Source organism: Rhineura floridana, chromosome 17 (assembly GCF_030035675.1).
Source record: "Rhineura floridana isolate rRhiFlo1 chromosome 17, rRhiFlo1.hap2, whole genome shotgun sequence".
Classification (NCBI taxonomy): domain Eukaryota; kingdom Metazoa; phylum Chordata; class Lepidosauria; order Squamata; family Rhineuridae; genus Rhineura; species Rhineura floridana.
In genome coordinates, this window is record NC_084496.1 from 25853762 (window position 1) to 25878401 (window position 24640).

General features: G+C 43.6%; 1 protein-coding gene across 2 annotated transcripts; it reads right to left on the reverse strand.

The window, feature by feature from the left end:
* Window positions 1–5243: 5243 nt before the first annotated feature.
* Window positions 5244–23606, reverse strand: NT5M (5',3'-nucleotidase, mitochondrial). Of its 2 annotated transcripts, XM_061599998.1 has the most exons (5): window positions 22632–23606; window positions 17569–17669; window positions 14812–14872; window positions 10580–10694; window positions 5244–8219 (listed from the first exon to the last, which is right to left on the reverse strand). In XM_061599998.1, exons 1-5 carry the CDS (start codon window positions 22923–22925, stop codon window positions 8071–8073), a joined length of 720 nt encoding a protein of 239 aa, XP_061455982.1. In that variant the 5' UTR covers window positions 22926–23606; the 3' UTR covers window positions 5244–8070. The 2 variants fall into 2 exon arrangements, with proteins under 2 accessions (XP_061455982.1, XP_061455983.1); XM_061599999.1 differs by lacking the exon at window positions 10580–10694.
* Window positions 23607–24640: the final 1034 nt, after the last annotated feature.

A 24640-nucleotide genomic window follows, 5' to 3' on the forward strand; every position in this document is an offset into this window, starting at 1 on the left:
GCTAGCCCTTCTTGGTTAAACCCATTGAAATTAATGCACATGACTACCTTAGGTTCACTGATTTCAGTGGGTCTATTCTAAGTAGGATACAACCCATACTCTGACTTTCAAGAGCGACTTGGGCCATTTTGGGGATTGCAAGATCCTTGCATAATCTTGCAGAGCCCCAGATGAATGCAAGGCCTTTCCTGAGTACGTGACTGAAAGGTCATAATCTCTGTTCTTTACGGCACAGCTGTCTCAAAACGCAGTTTCATCTCCCAATGAGTGTTGTTTTCCTTCAATCTGTTGTAAAAGGAACTCCTGTTTATAGCCATTCAGCAACCTGTTTTCCCTGGCTTTGGGAACCTTGCAGAGCCACCTTTCCAAAGATTCAGTCATCCTTCTCTCATTCCTCTATGTTGCATTTGACTACATTAAAAACAGAAATATTAGTAAGGATAACAGTATGCATGAGTATATTCCCAAAATCGTCAGACTCATTTTAGAAAAGAATGTCTGACTTAATATGACGTGTAACACAAGTTTTCCCTTTTTATTTATCAACAGAACTAAATGTTCTGTGGCTACTGGGCATGTTTAGTCCTCACTGGGCTGCTTTGGGGATTTAATGATCCCTTACAAAGGTTTTGTTTTGTAAATTTATGTTTGTACTTCTGCAAAACTCTGGTTTCCCTGCTTATCCTGATACCGCCCTTCTCTCTCTCCTTGGCCCTATTTTGGTTACATAGCTGTTGGCACTCACCACTTAAATTTACTATTAGAAGCAGCAATCATAGCAGTTATTACACACACAGCAGGGATGCAAGGATCTGTCAGTTTCAGTTTTCTCAGTTTCTCATTTTTCCAGTCTTCAGTTCTTCACATTTCTGCAGCAATTTCCCATTTAAAAACAAAACGCATGAAAATTGCTCAGGGTTTTAATGTGAATTTCTCCTCACACACACATTTTTATATGCAGTTTTCACTAATATACACATTTTTGCAAGCAATTTCTCCTGCTATAATGCATTTTTGTAAGTTATCTTCATGACTATATTCATTTTTATGCACATCTTCCCCTAATATATGCCATTTTTGTAAATATTATTTGGTTAGAGAACTGCATCGCAAAATTCAGGTACATGCAAATTTGGTTCTTGTTTTGTTTTGGCAAGTGTGAATTTGATAAATTCGGCTTTAATTGCTGAGTGAAATTTGTCCCCTATTCCTAATGCACAGTCATTCTGTGAATCTTTGACTCTTTGCGTGTATGTGAATGAGTCACCAAAGATCACAGACAAAACTATCATACCATCCCACATTACCTCAGACGCAAATAGTTTATACATGCAGCTGTGACTCAACATATATTGACTAACTGATTTATACAACCTGTTTACACATTGCCAAAAGAGGAAGTGCATTGCTTTAAAAAGCGGAGGATAATTTAGTATGTGCTGAGTTAAATGTGTGGATGCAATTTTAGAAATCACCACTATAATTTAAACAGAAATACAATAGATCAGTGGTCCCCTAGCTTTCCCTGCCCCAATGGACTGCTTGAAAATTGCTGAGAGTCTTGGCAATCCACTTAATGATTTTTCTGCCTGTTGTAGCAATTGTAATGTGCTGTGCTAGGTGCGGAATGAGTTTTAATTACATCTTTATTGCTTCTTGGATTTCTTATATGTTGTATTGTATTCCATAGAATTCAAATTGTAATACAATAAAAAGCAATATCAGAAACAAAAGGAGCAATTAAAATATAATTAAAATCAATGTTAGCACCTCCCATCTTCAACTACAATTCCACAGATACTCCGTGGACCACCTAAATGAAGATTGAGGATCACAGTTTGAGGAGCCCTGCACTATATCTAGGCATGGGGGAAAATTTTGATTCAGCTGGCATTTCTAGCTGAATCTATCAACTTTGCACTTTCTGAAAACAAGAGAACTGAAACCCAGCCATCCTTCAAACTCCGCACTTATTCAGATTTTGCAACGCAGTTCGCCAAGCAAACAATGTTTGCAAAAATGCACGTTAGGAGAAAGTGTGCATAAAAATGAATAGATGGATGAAAATAACGTACAAAAATGCATTATGTGCCGAGAAATTGCTATCCACATTCATCAAAACTGCCTATAAAAATGTGTTTATTAGGAGAAATTTGTACTAAAACGACGGAGAATTTTCATGAGGACCTTTTTAAAAACACACACACACACAAATTGCTGCAGAAATGTGGAGAACTGAATTTAAGATTGGAAAAATTAGAAACTGAGAGAACCAAAATGGTCAGATCTTGCTATCCCTACATATCACCATAGAAAGGAAGACTGTGACCACTTGAGCGGTGCAGCTCAGTGTGCTGTCCAGGACTTAACTATTGACGGACAATGTCAAAGCCCCTGACACTCCCTATTCTGATGGTGCTTTCTCTTTATACTGGACTTAGACTGGACAACCCTTCAAAGAGAGGACGGTCTCTTCTCTCCTAGCCCTTGGCCTTTAGTTCTTTAAAATCTGACAAGTTTTGAGTCCCATTTAGAACCTTTGCCAGCAAAGGAGTTCAGAGTGACTATACATAAACTTCCAAGCAGTTATCTATGGAGGCTTTGATATTTACTTAGAATGATGTTAACATCTACAGACAGATTTACATCAAGCAACAGGACAATTAGACCCAATGCATGCAAATAGCACATGCAGTTTGTCTTTTAGAAACAGTATCATATTACCCTCAAAAGACAACATGATCAGGGGTTATGTTGTGAAGCCTCTTGCAGTAATTGGCTGAGTTTCTGTGATGTCATGGAATGAGGTTGATTCAAGGCTCATGATTTCTTTCTGCATCTACTCAGGAACTGAGGCTGTTAACTAGAACTGAGTTGCAGCGAGGAGTAAACAAAAGGCGTCAGTTCAACATCTTGCCTTTAGCTGGTGGGACACAATGCCAGGCATTTTCATTCTTCAGTTTGAGATGTATACTGTATTGTCTGTTGTGAAAATGTCCAAACCTTTCTAGTATTAGTCTCCAAGAAAACTGTCACGAAAACCTGCATCCAAGATGGTTGTGTAGCATGGAATTGTGGGATCTTCACAGGTTAACATTTGGTTTTTGCAATGAGGCCATGAGTGGCAGTTGTCTGCCCAGCTTCAGGGAGGATGTGTAATCAGAGGCCCAACCTAACACTTTCTTAGCAGCAGAGGACTGGCTCCATGGAAGACGTGATGTCTGGCAGGCTTCAGGGAGGATGTACAGTTTGGCCTGATTGGTTGTCTCTGGCCTGTGGCTGGGGAATTTTGCCATAAGTATGGGCAGAAAACTCTAATTTTTGTTCCTCTTCTGGGTTCCATCATGCCTACTTGATGTTGCTGGTGAGGTTCCATTTTGCCATTGACTATTCTGACTGTTATCTCTCTGAGGAGAGGTGGCTAACCAACTGATAGCCTTTATGCAAATACTAGGCTAGGCTAGGCTAGTTAGTCTTTGTTGTTTTCGTTATTGTGATTGAACTATCTATGTTTTACCTTGCCTCTCTTGGGTGTGGATATTAAGGAACCATTTTGCTGCTGTAACTGTGCACCTCTTTTATTCTTTAATAAACTTACTTTTATTTACCAGTGTGCGTTCATTTCAGGAGGTTAGTTCTAAACCTGATACCTTGACCACTGACGACTACTGGGCAAGGAGTGTCTCCTTGGCTCTTGGCCTTTGGAATTTTTGGCAAGTTTCTGGGCTTGAGTTTCCCCTTGGCTCAGAGTGGTTAACCAGTATAAAGGGTGGTGGCAGCTACTGTTGTGAGCATGCACAGCCTTGGCAGGGAAGGATATTTGCCAGGATCATTTGCCCAGGGTGGGGAATTGGCTCCTGGGATGGTGAAGGGCGGGGGGAGGACCCCTGTCAGTCGTCACAAAACCAACCCGAGTTCAATGGCCTTTCATTGGATTGTTATGAATATACCTGGTAGCAGTTCAATATGGTCATTTGTCAACAAGAGGGACTAGAAACTTAAGCCAATGCTGGTTGCCCTTGTACCAACAAGAGACCTATTCAAGCTTTCCCATCTCTAAGTGGCATGTTCTATTGTAAAGCTTTCTTGGAAGCAATGCCATGTTTTCCTCAGAGCATGTAGGAGGGGGGGGGAATTTGATTCAGTTCACATTTAAAGCTGAATCTATCAAATTCACTTTCCAAAACAACATGTGAAACAAAACACAGCCATCCTTCGAAATCCGCACTTATCTGAATTTTGCAATGCATTTCTCCAACCAATGTTTATAAAAATGCATATATTAGGGAGGAAAATGCGTAAAAATGTATATATTAAGGACAATATCATACAAATTATATTAGAAGAAATTGCTTGCAAAAATGTGCACATTCCTGAAAACTGAAAATGGGTTTATTAGGAGAAATCTGGACTAAAATGCTGAAGAATTTTCATGAGGAATTTTTTTAAAACATCCACAAATTGCTGCAGAGACTAGGAGCGCTGCATTTAAGACTGGAAAAATGAGAGAGAGACCTGAAATAAACAGTTCTTTCCATCCCCAGCATGTACAGTAGCTACTCAAACAAGTAGCTTAGAGATTTGTGTGTGTGTGTTTTTTTTTAAGTTTACATGGAGTCTCTGGGGATGGAAGCAGGACTTTCCAGAAAGAGGACTGCATTGGTGCAGGTTTATGCAAGCCGGTTTATTTGGTTTTGTTGGCAGAAAGAGACCAATATCTTTGCACATATTGCCCTCTGGTGGCTGGCTGACTTCATACAATCAGGCATGAAACAACTGAATGACCTTGTCTCTCTCTCTCTCTGGGCTGATCTACACGATGGTTTAGTGTGTATTTGGTGCTACTCATATCCCCTTTTAATTTATACGGTTCACATTGTTACTGGCAAACAAGCTATCATGCAGTTTTCCCTCTGTAAGTCCATACTAACCCAATCCTCTGATAATACGAAAAGGGAAGGAAAAAATCTTTATCTCTAGTGCTTGCAGATGCTTTGCTCCGATGCTTTTAGGAGGGTGTGTCTATCGTTCCCCTTTCCACGCCCACTCTCTCCTCCTTCCTTCCTTCCTTCTATTTCCTGTGGGCTGACAAACAACTTCCAGCTGCTCCCCCCCTCATTCTGCTAACCTTTTTTGTTGCTGCGAATGGTGCCTTCATTTTTCTTTCCCCCCTCACTTGTGCACAAAAGCATAACACTGCTCAAACAAAGATTTGTATTTCAGCTGTATTGTACCAGTGAAAATACAAATAAAACACTTCCGGGTTGTTGTTTTTTAATGAAACTAACTGATAGAACAAACTGAGCATGCTTGGTTGCCAAATAACCAGTCGGAGTGGAAATGTTAAATTAGAGGGCATAGTAATTAAAAACTGTGTGATTGATCCTTCCCCTCAATGTGAATAGAAAACACAGTGTTTGCAGATTTAATAAGATCCAAGTCAGTGAACAGACATGTCTTTGTACAGCTGGTGTAACGGAATCTGTTGAACGTGCGCTACTGTCTTGTAATTTGTACAGTGAATGCAGAAAGAAGCTAATATCCCCTCTATTAACTGCTTTGCCTAGGAGTATTTCGGCAAATTTGGTATTGATCTGTTTAAGGGATGTGTCATCTTCTCTTACCAAAAGTGTCACAAAGTTTTTTTTAATCACAATGCAAAATAGGGAAAAAATGCTGCCAGTCTTCTGACAAAGGAACTACTTAATTTGTATTTATCTGGTCTGTACTAATTTTCAGCAGTTGTGTTTTATATGTATTTTAATTTTTGTGGCCTTTTATACTGATTTTAATCTTTTGGTCTATGACCGTAATAAATTATTCATTCATTCATTCATTCAATGACAGGTGGAGCCAGCTCCTTCTAGATTTGCCCCCCCTCCCCCCCGCTGAATTCTACATTTGCCCAAGTGGACCAACTTCCACTGTATCCTTGCTGATGCTTGAGGAACAGGGATGGGCAGTGAGACACGGGAATTGCATCTTCCTCCCCACAAAGGCCACAAGCCCTGGGATTCTGCTGTCCTAGGCAGCGAGCTGTTTGTCAAGCTGCCCCTTCGTGGAGCTAGATGGGGAAATCTCAAGCCCAGGGGCCAAACGCGGCCCTTGGGACTTTTCCCAGGCGACAACCCCTCTCCCCAGGCCACATCCCTCCCCGGCCCTGCTTTGTAGCCTCCGTGACTGTTTTCAGCTTTCAGATTTATTTTTCATCACTACCAATTCCGGAATTTTTAATGAATGAAAACAAAAAACGGTGCTGAAGTACAGAACTGAAGACTTTGACAGGACTGTCTTTAAAATTCACTGACAAGCTAAGGTCTTCCTTTCTTAAAAAGGGTCTATCGGCTTTCAGAAGCAGAACTTGAAAATATTGTAAATTCATAAATCCAAATGAATTCTGATAGTTTGCCAGGTTTCAATGTGGGGTGAGGGTGGGGGGAATTGTTTTGGCTTTCCTCCTTCAGGAACAATAAAGCTTTTCTTCTTGACTGCTGTCATTTAGCTGCCCGGCTCTGCTGGCAAGGGAATGAGGCCGTCTCATCATGGAGATGGAAGACCTCCATTTGGTGTCACTTGGCTGAAATGAACTACATGTACAGCAAACATTCCCAAAAGTCCATTTCAAAGTAAAGCTAAGAACTAATTCTTACAGAAAGTGAAGTATTCCGTCTGTTCAGGGACTCTACTGCTTCAGGATACAGGTTCACATTCTGGAGGGTTCCTCTGCCTCCCCCCCCCACCCCCCAAAATGCTTTCCACATAGAAAACCAGCAGGCTAGGCTTAGAATCTTTCTCGACATACTATTTTTCTTTGCAGAGGGATATTTGGTGGGGGTATGAGGTTCACTCAATCATGTGAGTTGCTCCTTGGAAAAATGAAGTGGTACTATACAGCCCAGACACAGGCTGACATGGGTTACCTCTGCACCTTACATGTAAAGCACTCTTATGTGTCATGACTTTCCCCAAACAATCTTGGGAACTATCGTTTAAGGGTGCCAAGAGATGTTAAGAGACCCCGATTCCCCTCAGAGACATCCAATTCCCAGAGTTCCCTGGGAAGAAAAATTGGTTGCTAAACCACTCTGGAAATTGTAGCTGTTTGAGGGGAATCGGGGTCTCCTAACAACTTTTACCATGCTTCACAAACTACACTTCCCAGGATTCGTTCAGGGAAGCCAAGTGGTATCTTATTGTTTTCAATATATGTGTGGATATGGCCTTACTCACTTGCTGTTTGTGAGAACTGAGGCCTAGCCCAACCAAAAACTCCTCAGAAGGGCAGTTGCTTTGGCTTATGCTGAGAGAAGGTCCAGTTCAGAGCCCAAAGGAGAATTTAACTGGAACTAGGCCTCAGCTTGAAGACCTGTTTCCCCCCCCTCTTGAACAATCTGAGTAACACAGAAGACGTTTCTGAGCATGAGAATGTCCATTCTCTAGACATCAATGGACTCCAGCTCTCATCAGCCCCAGTCAGCATGGCCAATGGCCAGAGGTGATGGAAGTTGAAGTCCAACAATATCTAGAGGGCCACAGGTTCTCCACACGTGGCATAGAGAGGGCTTTTCCCTTACAAGCGAGCAATCGCAGTTCACACACACTCTGAAGAGGTGTCCAGACAGGCTTGTGCCACAGTTCACTCCAGTGTCCTTTCAAGGCAAACTGATTTCAGTCCTGGAAATGGAGACACGTCTGTAATTGGGAGTGGAGATGAAAGAAGGTGGCCATCTTTATGGAAGCCAGAGATACAGCTAAATGGGGGAGGGGAGGGAACCCTGACTGGGCCTTCCAGTAGGGCAAGATGTCCTTGGACTAGACAGAGCCAGGCACAGGAAGAGTGTTTGGCAAATGCATCCTGTCCTTTGGTTGCCCAGAATGTCTGTTAACATCCATTCCCGTCAACGTGCAGCTTTGTGACCATGTTAGCAGGCCAGGCAAGGCCACCATTCCTTAGGCTCCTGCTCTTGTTTCTGGCTCCGTAGACAAAACCGGAGACGTGCCTTTTCTTGTTTCTGCCTGGGAGGTCAAGATGTGGTTTTCGGGCCTGCACAACTGGATCCTACCCCTCGCCTAGCTCTCCGATGCCCGCTTGCTATCTAAGATGGCCTTCCAGTCGTCAGTCCACGAGTGCAGCCTCCGACGAGGAGGGAGAAGCTCCAAGTGTTTGTTGTGGCAGGCCGTGAAGAGGACATGCTCCCAGCTTGGGCTCTTCTCAGCTCCTGGAAGGCAGAGAAAAACAAGGCAATTCAGGATGTCATGGTTGGACCTTTATAAACTGAGGGACGCCTGTTTGTGCGGGGGATTTAATTCCATAACCTCACTACTCTCTAAGTATGGAATCTGATAGTGGAGACAGAATTTGAACATCCTGCAGAGGAAAAAGAGAAAGGCTCTAGTCCTCATGGGTGTGAAGATCAGCTGTACAACAGCTGGTTAAATCTCATAAACCACAACTGGGTGTGTGCTCTGCAATCTGCACAGCCTGTATAGGTTTCACAAGTCTTTTTCTGGAAGCAGCATTTTGAATTTCTGTAACGCAGACAGAGCCCTATCAGGCTATTTGCCAATAAACCCAAAAGTCTCTTATAAGGACTTTGCTTATTTGCAACAAAGTTACAACTGGCTGAGATCCATATAGTATAATAACCAACAAATACTTGCACCTTGACAATGCAATCTCATACAAGTCTTTTCTGACTAAGTCCCATTGAATTCAGTGGGGCTTATTCCCAGGAGCGTGAGTATAGGGCTGTAGCCTCAGGAGAGGCTGGAAGATCTTTGCATAACTAAGGATGGGGGAGAAATTTGATTTAGTTTGCATTTAAAGGCAAATCTATCAAATCCACCCTTTCCAAAACAATATGAGAACCAAAATCCTTCAAAATTGTATGAATTTGGTGATGAATTTCTCCAACCAACGTTTACAGAATGCATCTATTAGTGGGAAATCTGCACAAAAATGAATGCATGAGTGACAATAACATATAAAAATGCATTATGTTAGGAGGACTTGCTCAGGAAATTGTGTACATTAGCCAAAACTGCATAAAAATGTGTTTATTAGAAGTTTTGCACTAATATGCTGAAGAATTTTCATGGGATGCACTGAATCCGCTTTAAACAGCCGTGTGTATACAGCCTTGAGAATGAGTTCCACTGAATTCATCAGGGCTTACCTGAGGAGTAGATATGGACAGGATTGCTCTGTAAAATTTCTTTAATCAGGTGACAGCCATAAAATAAATTATGTTTAATATATTATACCTAGTTTCTGCATCATTCTACAGCTAACATGAGAGCATCCAGCTTCGACCTGGTGGGGTCTCCCTGTCCTAACACTGCCTTGCACTATCCACTATCCATGGAAGGATCTACCCATTTTAGTTGTCCACATTTCTGCAGCAATTTGCAATTTAAAAAAAAATCTTTAAAATGTTAGCATGAATTTCTCTACTAAATATACTTTTGTATGCAGTTTTGACTAATTACACATTTTTGCAAGCAATTTGTCCTACTATAATGCATTTTTGTACGTTACTTTCATCAATATATTCATTTTTATGCATGCTTCCCCCTAATGTATGTGTTTTTGTAAACATTGGTTGGAGAACGGCATCACAAAATTCAGATGCCTGGGGTTGTGCTTGATTCCAGGCTGTCCATGGAGGCTCAGATTTCGGCAGTGAGCCGGGCAGCCTGGTACCAACTACACCTCATACAAAGGCTGCAACCCTACCTTCCTGTTCATCAGCTCCCACTAGTGGTACACGCCCTGGTCACCTCTCGTTTGGACTACTGTAATGCGCTCTACGTGGGGTTACCCTTGAAAACGGTCCGGAAATTACAACTTATACAAAATGCGGTGGCTCGACTACTTACGAATAGTCGCCGCCGAGATCACATCACACCAGTGTTATTCGATCTACACTGGCTTCCAGTTGTTTTCCGAGCCCAATTCAAGGTGTTGGTATTGACCTTTAAATCCCTACACGGTTTCGGCCCAGTTTATCTCACGGAGCGCCTTCAACGCCACCGATTATGCCGCCCGACAAGATCGGCCACACAGGGCCTTCTCTCAATCCCGCCAACAAAAACAGCCAGATTGGCGGGTACAAGAGAGAGGGCATTCTCAGTGGCGGCCCCCACTCTTTGGAACTCCCTCCCACAAGATCTCCGGCACGCCTCTTCCCTAAATGTATTTCGGAAAGCCTTAAAGACCTGGCTCTTTCAGCAGGCCTTCGGGGTATCCGGGGAGGGTTAATTGTTATAACTGTAATGCCTCCTGCCCAGTTTTAATATTGTTGTTGCAGATGTGTTGTTTTTATATTGTATTACTGTATTTTATCAATTGTATTTTAATGATTTTGTAAGTCGCCTAGAGTGGCCATTGGCCAGATAGGCGACAAAGAAATTAAATTTATTATTATTATTATTATTATTTAGGTTCTCATACTGTTTCAGAAAATGCACATTTGATAAATTCTGCTTTAAATGCGAACTGAATAGCATTTCTCTCCCATCCCTGCGATCCACACATCATCAACCCCTTGGTGCCCTTCCCTTGGGACAACCTCGTCACCTATTATATCAGGCCTGTCGTCGATCAGCAAGTCACCAGAGACCACCGTCTTATCCCGGGTGAGGACGATCTGCTCCAGAAACTCTTGGCCCAAATGCTTCTCCACCCAGGCATACTGGAAAGCAGAAGAGGAAATGGTGCAAGACAGGGTTTGTGGGCTGAGGGTGGGAAGCAATGTACTGGCACCACCAGGATGACCACCAGCAAACCACAATGACAAAAAAAACCCTCCATCTCCTGTTAGGGGAAGGAGGGGAGAGGGGAGTAGAGCTTAACTTTGAGCCCAGACTTGGAAGACTTCAGGCCCCTCCAGTTTGTACAAAATGTGGTTGTTCTTTTGCAACTTTGTGCAATTGTGGGTGCTTCCAGATGACCTATTTACTGAGCATTCAACCCAATTTGTTTGCTGGGAGATTAGACGACGTTGAGCGTTCATCCTGATTTGTTGTGGGGAGTTTAGATGATGTTGCATCAAAGCAGTTCCTCGGTGCATTTTCCCGCCAGTTTCCTTATCACAAAAAGTTCCATCTTTTGGGAGAAGTAGGTTTGAATGCGCAAGAGTTCCCATTCAAATATCCCTGAATTTGCAAGTGATTAAATCCCATCCAAAATATAGTGCCAATCTGGAACTGCTCTATCCCTTATCTAACTGCAAAAAGTCTGATAAGAAAAGTGATAGGAAATTCCAATGGAAAATGTGAGATATCTGCTAGCTGACAATGTCGTATAACCTCTGCACGGACATCTCAGGAATCAGGATGAATGCTCAACAAACACGCGATGCCTTATAACCTCTGTGCAAATTTTGTGTGAACATGTCAGCAGGAATACTCAATAAACAGCCTGTCCGGATGCTCACTTGGCCTCTGAAAGTTTCCTCAGTGACAGAGCTTAGTCCAAGTAGATGGACTACCAACTCAGATGGCTCTAAAAAGGCATTAGACAGACTAATGGAGGACAAGGCTATCTGGCTACTGGTCAGGGTGGCTATGTGCCAACTCCAGGATCAAAGGCACCATGCCTCTGAATACCAGTTGTGGGGTGCAACCAGTAGTGTAGTGGAAATTCAGAAGTGCAGGGTCCCTTCATGAGAGTCACAGCCACACCTCTCCCCTCTTTTTGGCTGCTGGGTTGAAAATGAGATCCTTGTTAATGCCTTCTCCCACAACAATAAAAGTTCTTAGGAGTAGTCTTCTCAGAGGCTGACACCTCCTCTCACTCTGATTGGCTCCAATCAGCAGGAAGGGACAGGAAAGCATGTCAGAGGACTCTTCTCAGTAGCTGACACAGTCCCCTTTCATGCTGATTGGCTCACAGGAAGCTGGAGACATAGGGACTATGCTGGGACCCTGTTTGCAAAAAAGTAAGGGGTCTAAGGCCCCCCGAGACCCTGGACGACTACATTCCTGGTGGACTGTTGTCTTTGTATTTTTTTAAAAATGTTTTTATTATTCATATTGTAAGATGCTTTGAAAACATTTTATCTTGGAAGCCAGGGTATAAATGAGTAACAAAATACACTGAAGTCTTCCTGAAGACATCTGGTTGGCCAGTCAGGATACTGGACAAGATGGACACTTGGACAGATCCACAAGGGGCTCTTAAAGACTTATATTTGAAGAAAAAGAAAAAGAAACTGAAACTGAAACCGAAGAAGAAGAACAAGAAGCCATTAACCTTCAGCTAGGCAGAAAATGCCTGTGATCAAAAACAGGTCGCATACATCTGAGATTACTGGCTATGGTGAGTAGAGTTACTAGAACAAGGCAGGCCTGCCTTCTTTACAGTTTCTTCCAATACCTTCCATTGCCAAAACTAAATTTGGAACCTCTTCTGATTTTGAAATTTGTTCTGTAAGCTCCTTGAGTGCAGAGATCTCACTTTTGCCTTCTATTAATCTTAGAAAACACTGTGTATATGAATGGCCGTTTTATTAGTTGCTAGAAACACGTGGCTGTGGTTTTGGAACCGGACCTTTAGTCTGTTATTACACAAACAGCAGGAAATGACAAGAGCCTTTAGCGACTAAGCAGGAGTGTCCCCTGGCGCTAAGGGCATTGCGCTTGTGTGTTTGGGCCACAGACCTTCTTTCTGCTTCTAGCCTCTTTTTGCCTCTTTTATCTGATTTTGCTCACCACTGAATGGGAAGAAGCCACACAACATCTCTTACTGAGCCAGGATCTGGTCCCTGCTGTATGAACAGAGCTGTCTGATGTGGGACAGAGAAAGAGAGAGGGAGAGGGATTTTACTACACAGACCATTAGAGTTCTTGTTGGCAGAAACCTGAACTGCTTTTATACTCTTGGGGTTTCATTGGATGACCTGTTTATTCAGCGTTCATCCCGATTTGCTTGCACAAAGCTTAGGCGGTATAATTAGACAATGTCCAGTCTTTGGCCTCATCTGCATTCTACATTTAAAGCAGTATTGTGCCCCTTTAAAGAGTCATGGCTTCCCCCAAAGCATCCTGGGAACTGTAGTTTGTGAGGGGTGCTAACAGTTGTTAGAAGACCCATATTCTACTCGCAGAGCTACAATCATCAGAATTCCTTGGGAAGAAAGGTTAATTGTTAAACTATTCTGGAAACTATAGCTCTGTGAGCGGAATAGGGGTCTCTTAACTTCTCTCAAAACAGCCCCTCCACCTACCCAACCACCCATGCTGTTGCGGTGGTGATGGGGGCCTGAGTGGGGTAGGGAGGAACCAGTTCCCCACGCCTTTGTGGCTGATCTAGGAGTGTGCCCCTTATTAAATGTATTTCATTTCAGCCAGACCTTGTATGATTAGTTCTGTTGTATTCTTTGTTTTAATGCCAGCTCTTTGTTTCATCCTCTCCCACCCCTGTAGTTTGATTGTAGTTTATTTACATTGCTAATTTTACTTATTTATCAGTAATACTTAGATACCACTTTATATACAAAATCTCTAAGCAGTTTATATAACATATACTATAAAATCATTTGGTATAGACTGCCAGACAGTGACTACCAGTTATCTTATTACTGACGTGATTGCATTGGAGTATTGATTATATTTAATTGATATGTTTTAATGATTTATTTTATACTTGGCTTGATTATGATTTTAAAATGTTCTGATGTTCGTATCATTAAATTGAGTTATTTGATGGATTGTTGTGTTATGTTTTTGAATTATTTAGTATTTGATAGTTGTTGGGTAATGATGTACTGATTTGCATTTGTCGTTAGCTGCTTTGAGCATTTGGCAGGGGTCTTTTTGCACAGATTGGATGCCTACTAAAAACATTTTTGTTTAGGCTAGCCTATTAAGCATGTAATTTTATTACCTACATTTGCTTTTTTAAACTCTTGGTGCTATCTATATTTTGACAATTTTATTATGTCTTCTCTTTTTTAAAATGTCAGTTTTTATTGCTATTTTTAATGAATATTGGATACCATTTTATGTAAACCACTTAGACTGTTTTATTTATTAAGTGGTATATAAGTGTTGTTTATATATATATATATATATGAACGTAATTGTGATTAACCAAACAGAGGATTTTATTGTATTAACAAAACGTTCCGGCTTCAGCCTTCATCAGCTGCTAACATACAAATGCTGTTACCAAGGTGGCAGTTATAGAGCTTTGAGGATGGAATGCTCAGAGGGGCTTCATTTGCAGAAGCTAAGTAGTGGTGGTACTGTCCTCCAGGTTCAGGCCATGGGGTGCCAATGTGTCCAGAGAGTATATCCAAAAGTTTTAGTCAATGCTGCTGGATCTGTTGGCATCTCTATCGCTGTTATAGAAAAATCCTGTTATAGGGATCCATAGCAAGCTTGAGTGAAGTTCTGTTTGTTGCTTTCAAAACTGTCTTATATTTATAGATAGATAGATAGATAGATAGATAGATAGATAGATAGATAGATAGATAGATAGATAGATAGATAGATAGATAGATAGATAGATAGATAGATAGATAGATAGATAGATAGATAGATAGATAGATATACACACACACACTACATAGAAACTTATAAGAGGAAAACTGGGCAAGTGCAATGGTAATTATGAACCAGGGAAAGCCTGCCTAAACGGAAGGGTTTTCAGAAAGCGTTTAAAATTCATTACAGTTCCTGGCTCTTTTAGACAGTCAGGAAGATTCTGAATTTTGAAATTGTGCTCTACTTTAAGAATCTTTTTGATTGGAAGACTGGCAATAAACTGTCTAAATGAATAAATAATAAAAACAGTATACCCATTACCTTTTCATATGGACAATATCTGTACTTCTTGATGGGGCTCGTGCATATGAATACATCAGTCCTGTCACAAAAGAAAAGCAAGAGGGAGAGAGAAAGAAAAATCCCACCTTTCCATTTATCCTGTCTGTATTCCGGCTTTCCTGCAAAATCTCAGAGTACCAAACATGGTTATAAGCAGAAGCTGCCTTAGATGGAATTGGAGCACGGGTCCATCATTCCCAGGACTTTTGATTCTATCTGGCAGCATCTCTTCAAGATCCCAAGCAGGTCTTGCTCCCTGCGATATTTGGTTGGTCATTTTCAAAGTATTTCTACCCTGCTCTATAGCTGAAAAGGACCCTACAGCAGCTTAAGGAAGATCAGTAGGAAGACAGTCCCTGCCCTCAGGCTCACAATCTAAAAGACACGGCACACAAGGAAAAAAGGATGGGGAGGGAGGAGGGGAGAAAGCAGGCACCAGTCCTTAAAGTTACCAGTTCTTGTAGCTGCCAGCAGGAATAGAAACAGTTCTGGTAGCTTGATGGGATGGCTGCTGCTAGGTGACCATTGAGGGAGGGCCAAAGGTCTTTCAGCAGAGGCAATGGAATAATTAGAGAGGTCAGGTTTGAACCTGGGATCTTCTACATGACAAGAATGTGCACCTATTCTGACGTCAAAATGAGTGGTTATGTGCTAAATTCCCAGCTCACAACATGAATGTGAGGGCAGGAATTTGGAGGGGCAAGGGCAAGGGGCAAGAGGGTGAAATTTCTAATCCCTCTGACCGGCTGTTTTTCCCTGCAATACCACCTCAAAAAAACCACCTTTTCCATGAGGCTTTAGCACAATCTTCTACTGAAATTAAACCTAAACAACACACTCCTATCATGCGTACTCGCTAAGAACCAGATATAACACCTAGTGCATTCAATGAGTAAGCGTGCACAGGATTTTTGCTTGCTTGTTTAATGTGTATCCTGGCCACATCTTAAGTACAAAGTCCTCGCAGGCCACTTAGAGAGAAAATATAAACGCAAATACCAACGATCCACAAAAAATCAACAAAATGAAAAACAGCAGAAGATAAAATCAAAATAGCTGACAATAAACAAACAAAAACATGTTGTTGCATTTGATTAATTTGTTTAGTCCCATCTATATGAATGGCGCTTTATGAAGTACAAGAGGATGTGTCTCTGCCCCAAAGGCCTTACAATCTATAATTCAGCACAGGAGGCACAGTAAAGGAAGAGGAGGGAGATGGAGCCAGGGATAAACAGGGGAAGATGTGCATTTATTTCAGTTATGCATACTTAAAGTGCAATCCTACAGATGTCCTTGGGCCAGTCACTGTCTCTCCGCCTAAACTACCTCACAGGGTTGTTGTGAGGATAAAATTGGGAGGAGGAGAACCTTGTTTGTATGCCACCTTGAGCTCTCTGGAGGAAAGGTGGGATATAAATGTAAGAATAAATAAAGTAAAGTAAATGTGCTTCAAATGTGCTTTAAATATATGGTGTGTCTGCAGCTGGAGATGCTTTCCCGTTTTACCTTGGTTTCCATCTCCCCTCCCTCAGTGGCTTCACCCATGTCAAATTTTGGGCTGCATGTTCCTTGGGGCAGGGACCTGTCATCTTGTAGTTACTCTTCATCAGGTCATGTCTGTGGTGATGGTGCCATGTCAATTCATTAATTCACCCAAAATATTCATGACTCTTCTTCCCTGGCTGCTTTCTCCTGCCCTTTTCTTCCACCTGGGCTCCGGGACTGGAAAGATGCACCTCTTTACCCAGACCTCTAGCTGAGCGGACGTCTTTCCTCCTCCTGCATTGCTGTGCGCTGCTGATCTGTGGTGCTGTTTTGTTATTCTGAAACTGGTTGTTTTTGTGGTTTTATTTCATGGCTTTAACTTTACACTGTACTTAGTTTAACTGTGATATTTTGTAACCCACCCTGGACCATTTGATACAGTGAGGGCTATGAGAATAGAAACAAAGAAAAAAAGGAGCCCATTGTGGAATAGGGTGTGGTTGCAGGGCAAAGCATCTCCCCTGCAAATGCCACTAACCTTTCATTCATGGTAGTCAGGAAAAATGTCTGAGTGAGTGATGCATTGCTGCTTTCTCTTTATTTTCAGGTACCACCACCACCACCACCACCACTACTACTATTTAGATTTATTAGTCGCTTGATACCCAAAGGTCCCCCAATAATGTAAAAAGAAAATCAAACACCCTATAAAAACATAACAATAAAACAACAACAAAACAATAGCAATAGTACCCTCACTCAGTCACAGAAATGTGTGGCAGCACAATGAAAACAAAACATCATGTCACTCTATCAAATGCCTGGGAGAAAAGATACATCTTTATCTGGCGCCAAAAAGATGTCAATGAAGGCACCAGGCAGACCTCACTGAGGAGCGTATTCCACAGATGGGGAGCCACAACTGAAAAGGCCCTCTCCCTCGTCACCACTCTCCGTGCCTCCCTTGGGGGGGCCAGAGAAGGGCCTCAGAGGGAGATCTAAGGGTCCGGGGAGGTTCATACTGGGAGAGGTGTTCCAGAAGACATTGGGGTCCTGAGCCATAAAGAGCTTTATAGGTCAAAACCAGCACTTTGAATTGGGCTTGGAAGCATATAGGCAGCCAGTGCAATTGGAACAGGATTGGTGTTATGTAACAGGCTGGTTCTTCATTAGCTATCTCAAACAGAGAAACCCAACAGCAGAATAAGAATCAAAGGTCATCAGAAGGTGCTAAGACGGCATACTCACTCTTTTAACTTAGCCATCTGCTTCAGGGCTTCCACTGCCCCCGGGAGCGGATCCAACTCTGTGAAGAAGTTCTTTGACTCCCAAATGCTGATTGCCTTTTCCTGCAAAGAGGTGTGGGGCACGCGGAAAGAAAATACCAGCCTGTTAACTTTACAAAGCTCGTAGTGGCTCTCCTTCCTATAACAGAATTGATGAGAGCAACTTCTGTCTGGGATTGAAACTGGGGACCTTCTTGCATGCACAACACGTATTTTGCTACTGAAACACAGACCTTTTGCACCTGGAATTACAAAATGTCCTGAAAAGCCAAATCGAACAGAAGGAGAGATGAAGTATAAGTGCAGGTAGAATTGCTCTGCCTGAGTCTGCTGGTGTTCAGCAGTATATTTTGACACCAGCCTATCTCTTTATTCCAGTTTTAAAATATATTAAAAGGAGGCAATGAGAAGGCTGAAAGCAGGATATTGTGATAATACAGAAATCTAATGAAACAGCCTGTACTTTAATTTGTGAATAGAGATTTAGAGTACACTGCAGCTCCATAAGTGGATACAGAGATGTCTTTCATAGAATCGTAGAACAGTAGAGTGGGAAGGGGCCCATAAGGCCATTGAGTCCAACCCCCTGCTCAATGCAGGAATCCAATTTAAATCCTGACAGGTGGCTGTCCAGCTGCCTCTTGAATGCCTCCAGTGCTGGAGCCCACCACCTCCCTAGGTCATTGGTTCCAATGTCGTACCACTCTAACAATTTCAGTTAAGAAGTTTTTTCTGATGTTCAGCTGAAATTTGCCTTCCTGTAACTTGAACCCATTATTCCATGTTCTGCACTCTGGGACGATTGAGAAGAGATCCTGGCCCTCCTCTGTGTGACAACCTTTCAAGTACTTGAACAGTGCTGTCAAATCTCTTCTCAAGGCTAAACATACCCAGTCCTTTCAGTGTTTCCTCATAGGGCTTTGTTTCCAGGTCTCCTAATCACCATATTGCCCTCCTCTGAACCTGTTTCAGTTTGTCTGCATCCTTCTTCAAGTGTGATGTCCAGAAATGGACACAGTACTCAAGATGAGGCCTAGCTAATGCCAAACAATGGGGAACCAATACTTCATGCAATTTGGAAACAATCCCAAGATCCTTCTTGCATGTAGGATTGCTGAACCAAGTATCCCCCATCTTATAATTGTGCATCTGGTTTCTTTTTCCTAGATGTAGAACTTTTCACTTATCCCTGTTAAATTTCATTCTGTTGTTTTCAGCCCAATGCTCCAGCCTATCAAGGTCCCTTTGCATTTTGTTTCTGTCCTCCAGGGTATTTGCCATCCCTCCCAATTTTGTATCATCGGCAAATTTGATGAGCATTCCCTGCACCTCCTCATCCAAGTCACTAATAAAAATGTTGGGAGATTCAGGACAAACAAAAGAAAATACTTCTTCAAACTATGGAGTTCACTCCCATGAGATGTAGTGATGTGGCCACCAGCTTACTATTTCAGGTCAGGCTTTTTGTCAAGCAGCTTTCCTGGGTCTTAGGCAGAGTGAAGGCCTCCCCATCACCTGCTTGATCCTTTTAATTGGAGATGCTGGGGACTGAACCTAGACCCTTACCCGTATGTGAAGCTGCTGTATACTGAGTCAGACCATCAGTCCACCTTGGCTAGTTCTATCATCAGCTCTGACTGGTAGATCTCTGCTCTCCAGAGTCTCAGAGAGGGGTCTTTCACATCACCTTCAACCACTTGGCCCTTAAGAACATAAGAAGAGCCTGCTGAATCAGGCCAGTGGCCCATCTAGTCCAGCATTCTGTTCTCACTGGGGCCAGCCACATGCCCATGGAAAGCCTGCAAGCATGACCTACTCTCCCCTCCTGCAGTGTCTAACAACTGGTATTTGGAAGCATACTGACTCCAATAGTGGCATCAGAGCATAGCCATCATGGCTAGTAGCCAAACCCCTCTTTATAATAGCAAATGAGCGGTTGCACGAAGAGAACAGGAGAGGGTCCTTACATATCAAGGGGACCACAGGTTGCAGGGCAATCTTGTTTAGTTTGGCTTTGTGTTTTAGAACAAGGTCCCCTCCCCATAAAATTGTTCAGAGACCATGGGGCACTGGCCAGAGAACATCATGCAAGGGCAAGCCCTCTTCAGCTGGTGTAGAACTGAAGGGAAGCCACTTGCTTCCATTCCACCAGGGTCCTAAAAGAAGGGCAGACTTGGCACATCTCCTGAATCAAATCCCCTCTCCCAAGACTCACCTAACTGCAAGGGAGGAACAAAGGTGAGTGGGGGAAGGAAGGAAGGGGTGTGTGGGTGTTGGAGTGGTAATGGTGAGGTTTGAGAAGCTTAAATTAATTTCCCTCCAGATGACCCTTTGACTTCTGAGCTAAATTCTGTGCACTGACCCCTGATAGCTTTAGGACGAGAGGGAACAAGCTTGCTCTTAACCTACCTTTTGATCCAGATGCTATCTTGGATTTTGAGCACTTGGAGCTTGAAATGGATCTATATTACCAAAGACAACCCCCCTTGTGATACTACGATGGTGGTGGGGAGGGAGGTTTGGGCAATATACTCAATATATATATATATATATATATATATATATATATACCCGTTCACTTCCAACTCATCAGGAAGCCCGGAGGACTGTTGTTAGATCTAGGGCCTTTTCTGTGGTGGCCCCCGAACTCTGGAACAGCTTACCTGAGGAGATACGCCTGGCGCCTACGGTACTTTCTTTTAGGCGCCAGGTTAAGACCTGGCTATACTCCCAGGCATTTTAATGTTTTTCCATTTAATTTTGTTAGTTAACTTGCTGCTATGTGTTATTGATTTTATTATATTATTGTATTTTAATCCAGTTTTGTACACCGCCCAGAGAGCTACTAGCTATGGGCGGTCTAGAAATGAAACGAAATAAATAAATAAATAAATAAATTTAACCTCCCTGAATTTGTCTAATCCTCTTTTAAAGCGATCTGAGTTGGTGGTTGTGATGTTCCTGTATTAGTGTAAATAGGGTAAGTGCTGTTTGTATAGGAGATACATGGTAAGTAGAATGAAAGAGGAAGGGGGAGTGAATGGGCAGTAGAATGTTGGATGATTGGCTGAATGTTTAAAATGGCTGACAGTATAAAAGGAAGAATGACAGTGGAATCTGGGTGGTGGTGAATGTTAGTGGGTTGTTTTGGTGGGTTTTGAGAGGAGATTGTGTGGAGAGTTGGTGGATGTGAGGAGAGGGTGGAGTTCGGATTAATACTAAGACCAGTACCTCAGGAATAGATGTAACCATATGCTTAAGTGCCTTTTAAAGAAATCTTGTTAACTTTGTTATTCAATAAATACTTTTGGTTTACCAAAGGCCTGATCCTTGGCTGGGGTTTCACAGACCAGAAGGGAGGGTAAGGTAAATACCAAGGCTGAAGGATAACAAATGGTGGCAGCGGGGAAGGGAAGAATAACACCACAAGCAGTCTGAGTAAATCAAAGTGATTGGGACAGCTTAAGCACGCAGTCACAGAGGTAACCTAATTGAGGGAGACTCAGGCCGAGTCTCTGGGACTACTGGTTATAGGACGTGACTGGTGGTGCTGCCTAGCAGGGGGATCTGTTGAAATCTGTGCTAGAGCGGGGAGAGAAACCATAAAAAAGGACAGTCTGGACTGGTGGAGTCCCTGGTGGTGCCTAGAGACAGGCAGTAACCACGAGCAGGTAGGAACCTGACAGGGAGAGCCAGGGAAGGGCATCACAGTGGTCATCACTGCCTCTGGTGGGAGCAAATTCCATACAACTATGTGCTGTCTGCAATTTCTTTTGCCTGTCCTGAGTCTTCCAACATTCAGCTTCATTGGATGTCCACGAGTTCTAGTGTTATGCGAGAGGGAGAGAAACTTTTCTCTGTCCACTTTCTCCACGCCACACATTATTTTATACACTTCTGTCCTGCCACCTCTGACTAGCCTTTTCTCTGAACTAAAAAGCCCCAGATGCTGCAACCTTTCCTCATAAGGGAGTCATCCCATCTCCTTGATCATTTTGGTTGCCCTGTTTGGAACCTTTTCCAGGTCTACAATATCCTTTTTGAGGTAAAGTGACCAGAACTGTTCACACTATACCAAATGCAGCCTCACCATAGATTTGTATAATGGCATTATGTTATCGACAGTTTTGTTTTCAATTCCTTTCCTAATGATCCCTAGCATGGAATTTGCCTTTTTCACAACTGCCACACACACTGGGTCAACCTCTATGTAATTCCATTAACAGTCAATGAGTAACTCATTAAAATGTTAAGGTCTCCTCTCTACAATCAACTTTAGCCATCAGCTACCCTGCTGAGTTTGTCCAGCCCTCATCAGAGCAGTTAAGCCAATAGCAGCAAAAGGAAATATAATATCTCTGTCTGCCTAGACCCTCTGTGACATCAGCTACTCACTGTTGGATTGTGCTTACAACCTGTGGAATTTGAACATGGTAGCACATTTATCATTACTCAACAACCCAGAGATAGAGTTGTACAGTGGATGGAGATAGAGTGGAGAGAGCAGGCCTAAAACTTGGGTTCCACTCTTCCCCACAGCCAGAGATTTTCTGGTTTATCTTCACCCACTGGGAAAGTCCTTTACCTCTCCACCTCATTTTCCCCATATGGAACATGTGGATAATAGTGGCCTGCCTTATATGGCTGTTGTGAGCAATAATAATAATAATAATAATGGCTAGGAGGTGGCTTTAAGTGCTAAATATTGCCACCATGACAACTACTACTAATGGCTACTAAATAAATTCCTATTTTTCCTTTTTTTGTTTTTTATCACTACTGCATTTCCTTTCCTATTCCTCCCTTGTCTCCCTCATGTTTAATTATAAATTGCAAGCCCCTTGGGGCAGGGATCTATCCTCTTGTAATGTGCAAGGCACCATGACAGATGATGATAATGTGATTGACTCATGCTCAGCTCTGATCCCAATAATAATAACAATGTATTTATTTATTATTTGACTTATACTCCGCCCTTCCTCCCAGCAGGAGCCCAGGGCGGCCATAACAAGGTCATCGACTCACACTCAGTTCTGAATCCAGCTGCCCATACTGTTCAGAGACCCAGAAGCCTCTACGGTCCTCCAGGGAGATGTAGGGCTTGTCCGGGTATTTGGCTTGGAACTTCTTCAGGAAGCCCCCTTCGAAATCCGCCAGCACCCCGTCCATGTCCACCAAGACCCGCAGGCGCTTGTGGCGGCCGGAGGGGCACCCTGAGGAGCTGGGTCTGCTGCAGTGCGAAAAGCAGCCGGCGCCCAAGGCCAGGAAAGGGGCACAGCTCCGCATGGCTGGCTGAGGGTGCAAGAAGAAGCTCCTCATGGCATGCGAGGGCGGGGCAGGGGGAACGGAGGGCGCGATCAGGAGTCCCCCATCACGGTGTTACAAACAACACGAGAAAAACCCCAGCTGCGTCCCTCTGGCCACACCTCTCTCCCTCTCACGCTGCAATGCACGCACTTGGGGACACGATGAGGTCAACCGGTCCCACAGATGATATTATTATTATTATTAACTGTTATTATTGCTGCTGCCGCTGCTGCTAAGGCGGGTTCTCGCTCTCCTCCTGCAGCATTAAGTCCACCTCCTCGCGCCTCTCTGCAGCGAAACAAGAGGGTAAGGAGAGAGGATGGAGCGGGCAGCCGCCGCTTGCCGAGGCCTGGGCATCTGGGCCAGTTGTGCAAAAGAGACACCGGGCGCGAAAGGGAGGGGAAGAGGGCCGCGTCTGTCTTGCCGGGTGCAACGGCTCCCCTCCTTGCTCGAACTGCCCCCCTCGCAGCGGAGCGGAGAATCCTGCCGAAGCGGGGCGCCTCGACAGGGTGCTGCGTCTCCCTGTCAATTTCACTGGAGCAGCCGCGCCCCCTGCTCTTCTGCAGGCTTGTGAATTTCACACGCGTGTCTGCCAGTTTCAGCCAAGCCTCCTCTCCCCTCCCTTATTAGACGCCGGAGAAGCCCAACCCGGCAGTGCTATTATTCTCCTTCCCATTGCCCGTAGGAGGAGGAGGAGGAGGAGGAGGAGGAGGGTGGGTGGCAGCTCCAGGCACCGCCTCAGAGCGGCAAGTTTCCAGCACTAAGCGGGAACAGCACGCGATTGCGATGGATCCAGGTACCGCCCCCCCTCCTCTTCCCTTCACGTGCGTCAAGCAAGCCCAGGAATAGAAAGAACCTCAGGCAGAAAGCTTTCCCAGTGAAACACACACGCACACATCCCCGAGGAGAGCAGCACGTGCAGCCTGGTCCTGCCGCGTGGCTTTACTCGGAACAAAACCTCATTTTGTTCAATGGGACTTCTTTATCAGGGGGTGCGCAAGGGATGGGTTGCCGCTAAGCTCAGCCTCGGAACCCCATCGGGTCATAACTCCAAGGTTCAACACGGTATATTTACTTATTTGTTATTAGATTTATATCCCGTCCTTTCTCCCAGTAGGAGCCCAAGGCTGCAGTCAGGGTGCCCAGGGTGTAATCAGTAGTGTAGTGGCAAATTCAGAAGTGCAGGGTCCCTTCATGATTGTCACACTATGCCCTCTCATAGCCACTCCCTCTTCTAAGATTATACAATAAAATGAGCTTTCAGTCTCTTACTTTGTTAGGAGTACTTTCCCTTAGTGATGAATTGCACACAATCAGTGCAGGTCCCCATGTGTTGCCTTTCAGCTAGACCTGCTCTTTTCTGTGCAGGTACATGGACAAATGTATTTAAGATGCTGTAAGGTAAGGAACTTCCTTTGCTGAGTTTCCCTTCTTGGTTGCCTTACTAAGACTACAGTGTTAGCTACTGGCTGACTCACCTCCTTTCACTCTGATTGGCTCCAATCAGTGGGACACTGAAGAGATAGGGACTCTGCTGGGACCTCACTCCAAAAAAGTAAGGGGTCTAAGACCCCCTGGGGCTCTGGATGACTACACCCCTGGGTAGGGATGCAGAACACCTTTCCAGTGACTGATAACTGATGAGTGCACAACTAGTCCCCACTCGTTGAGGATTGGGGCTGTGTCACGTATAACTGGAAAAAAGTCCAAACAGCCTAACTACAGGT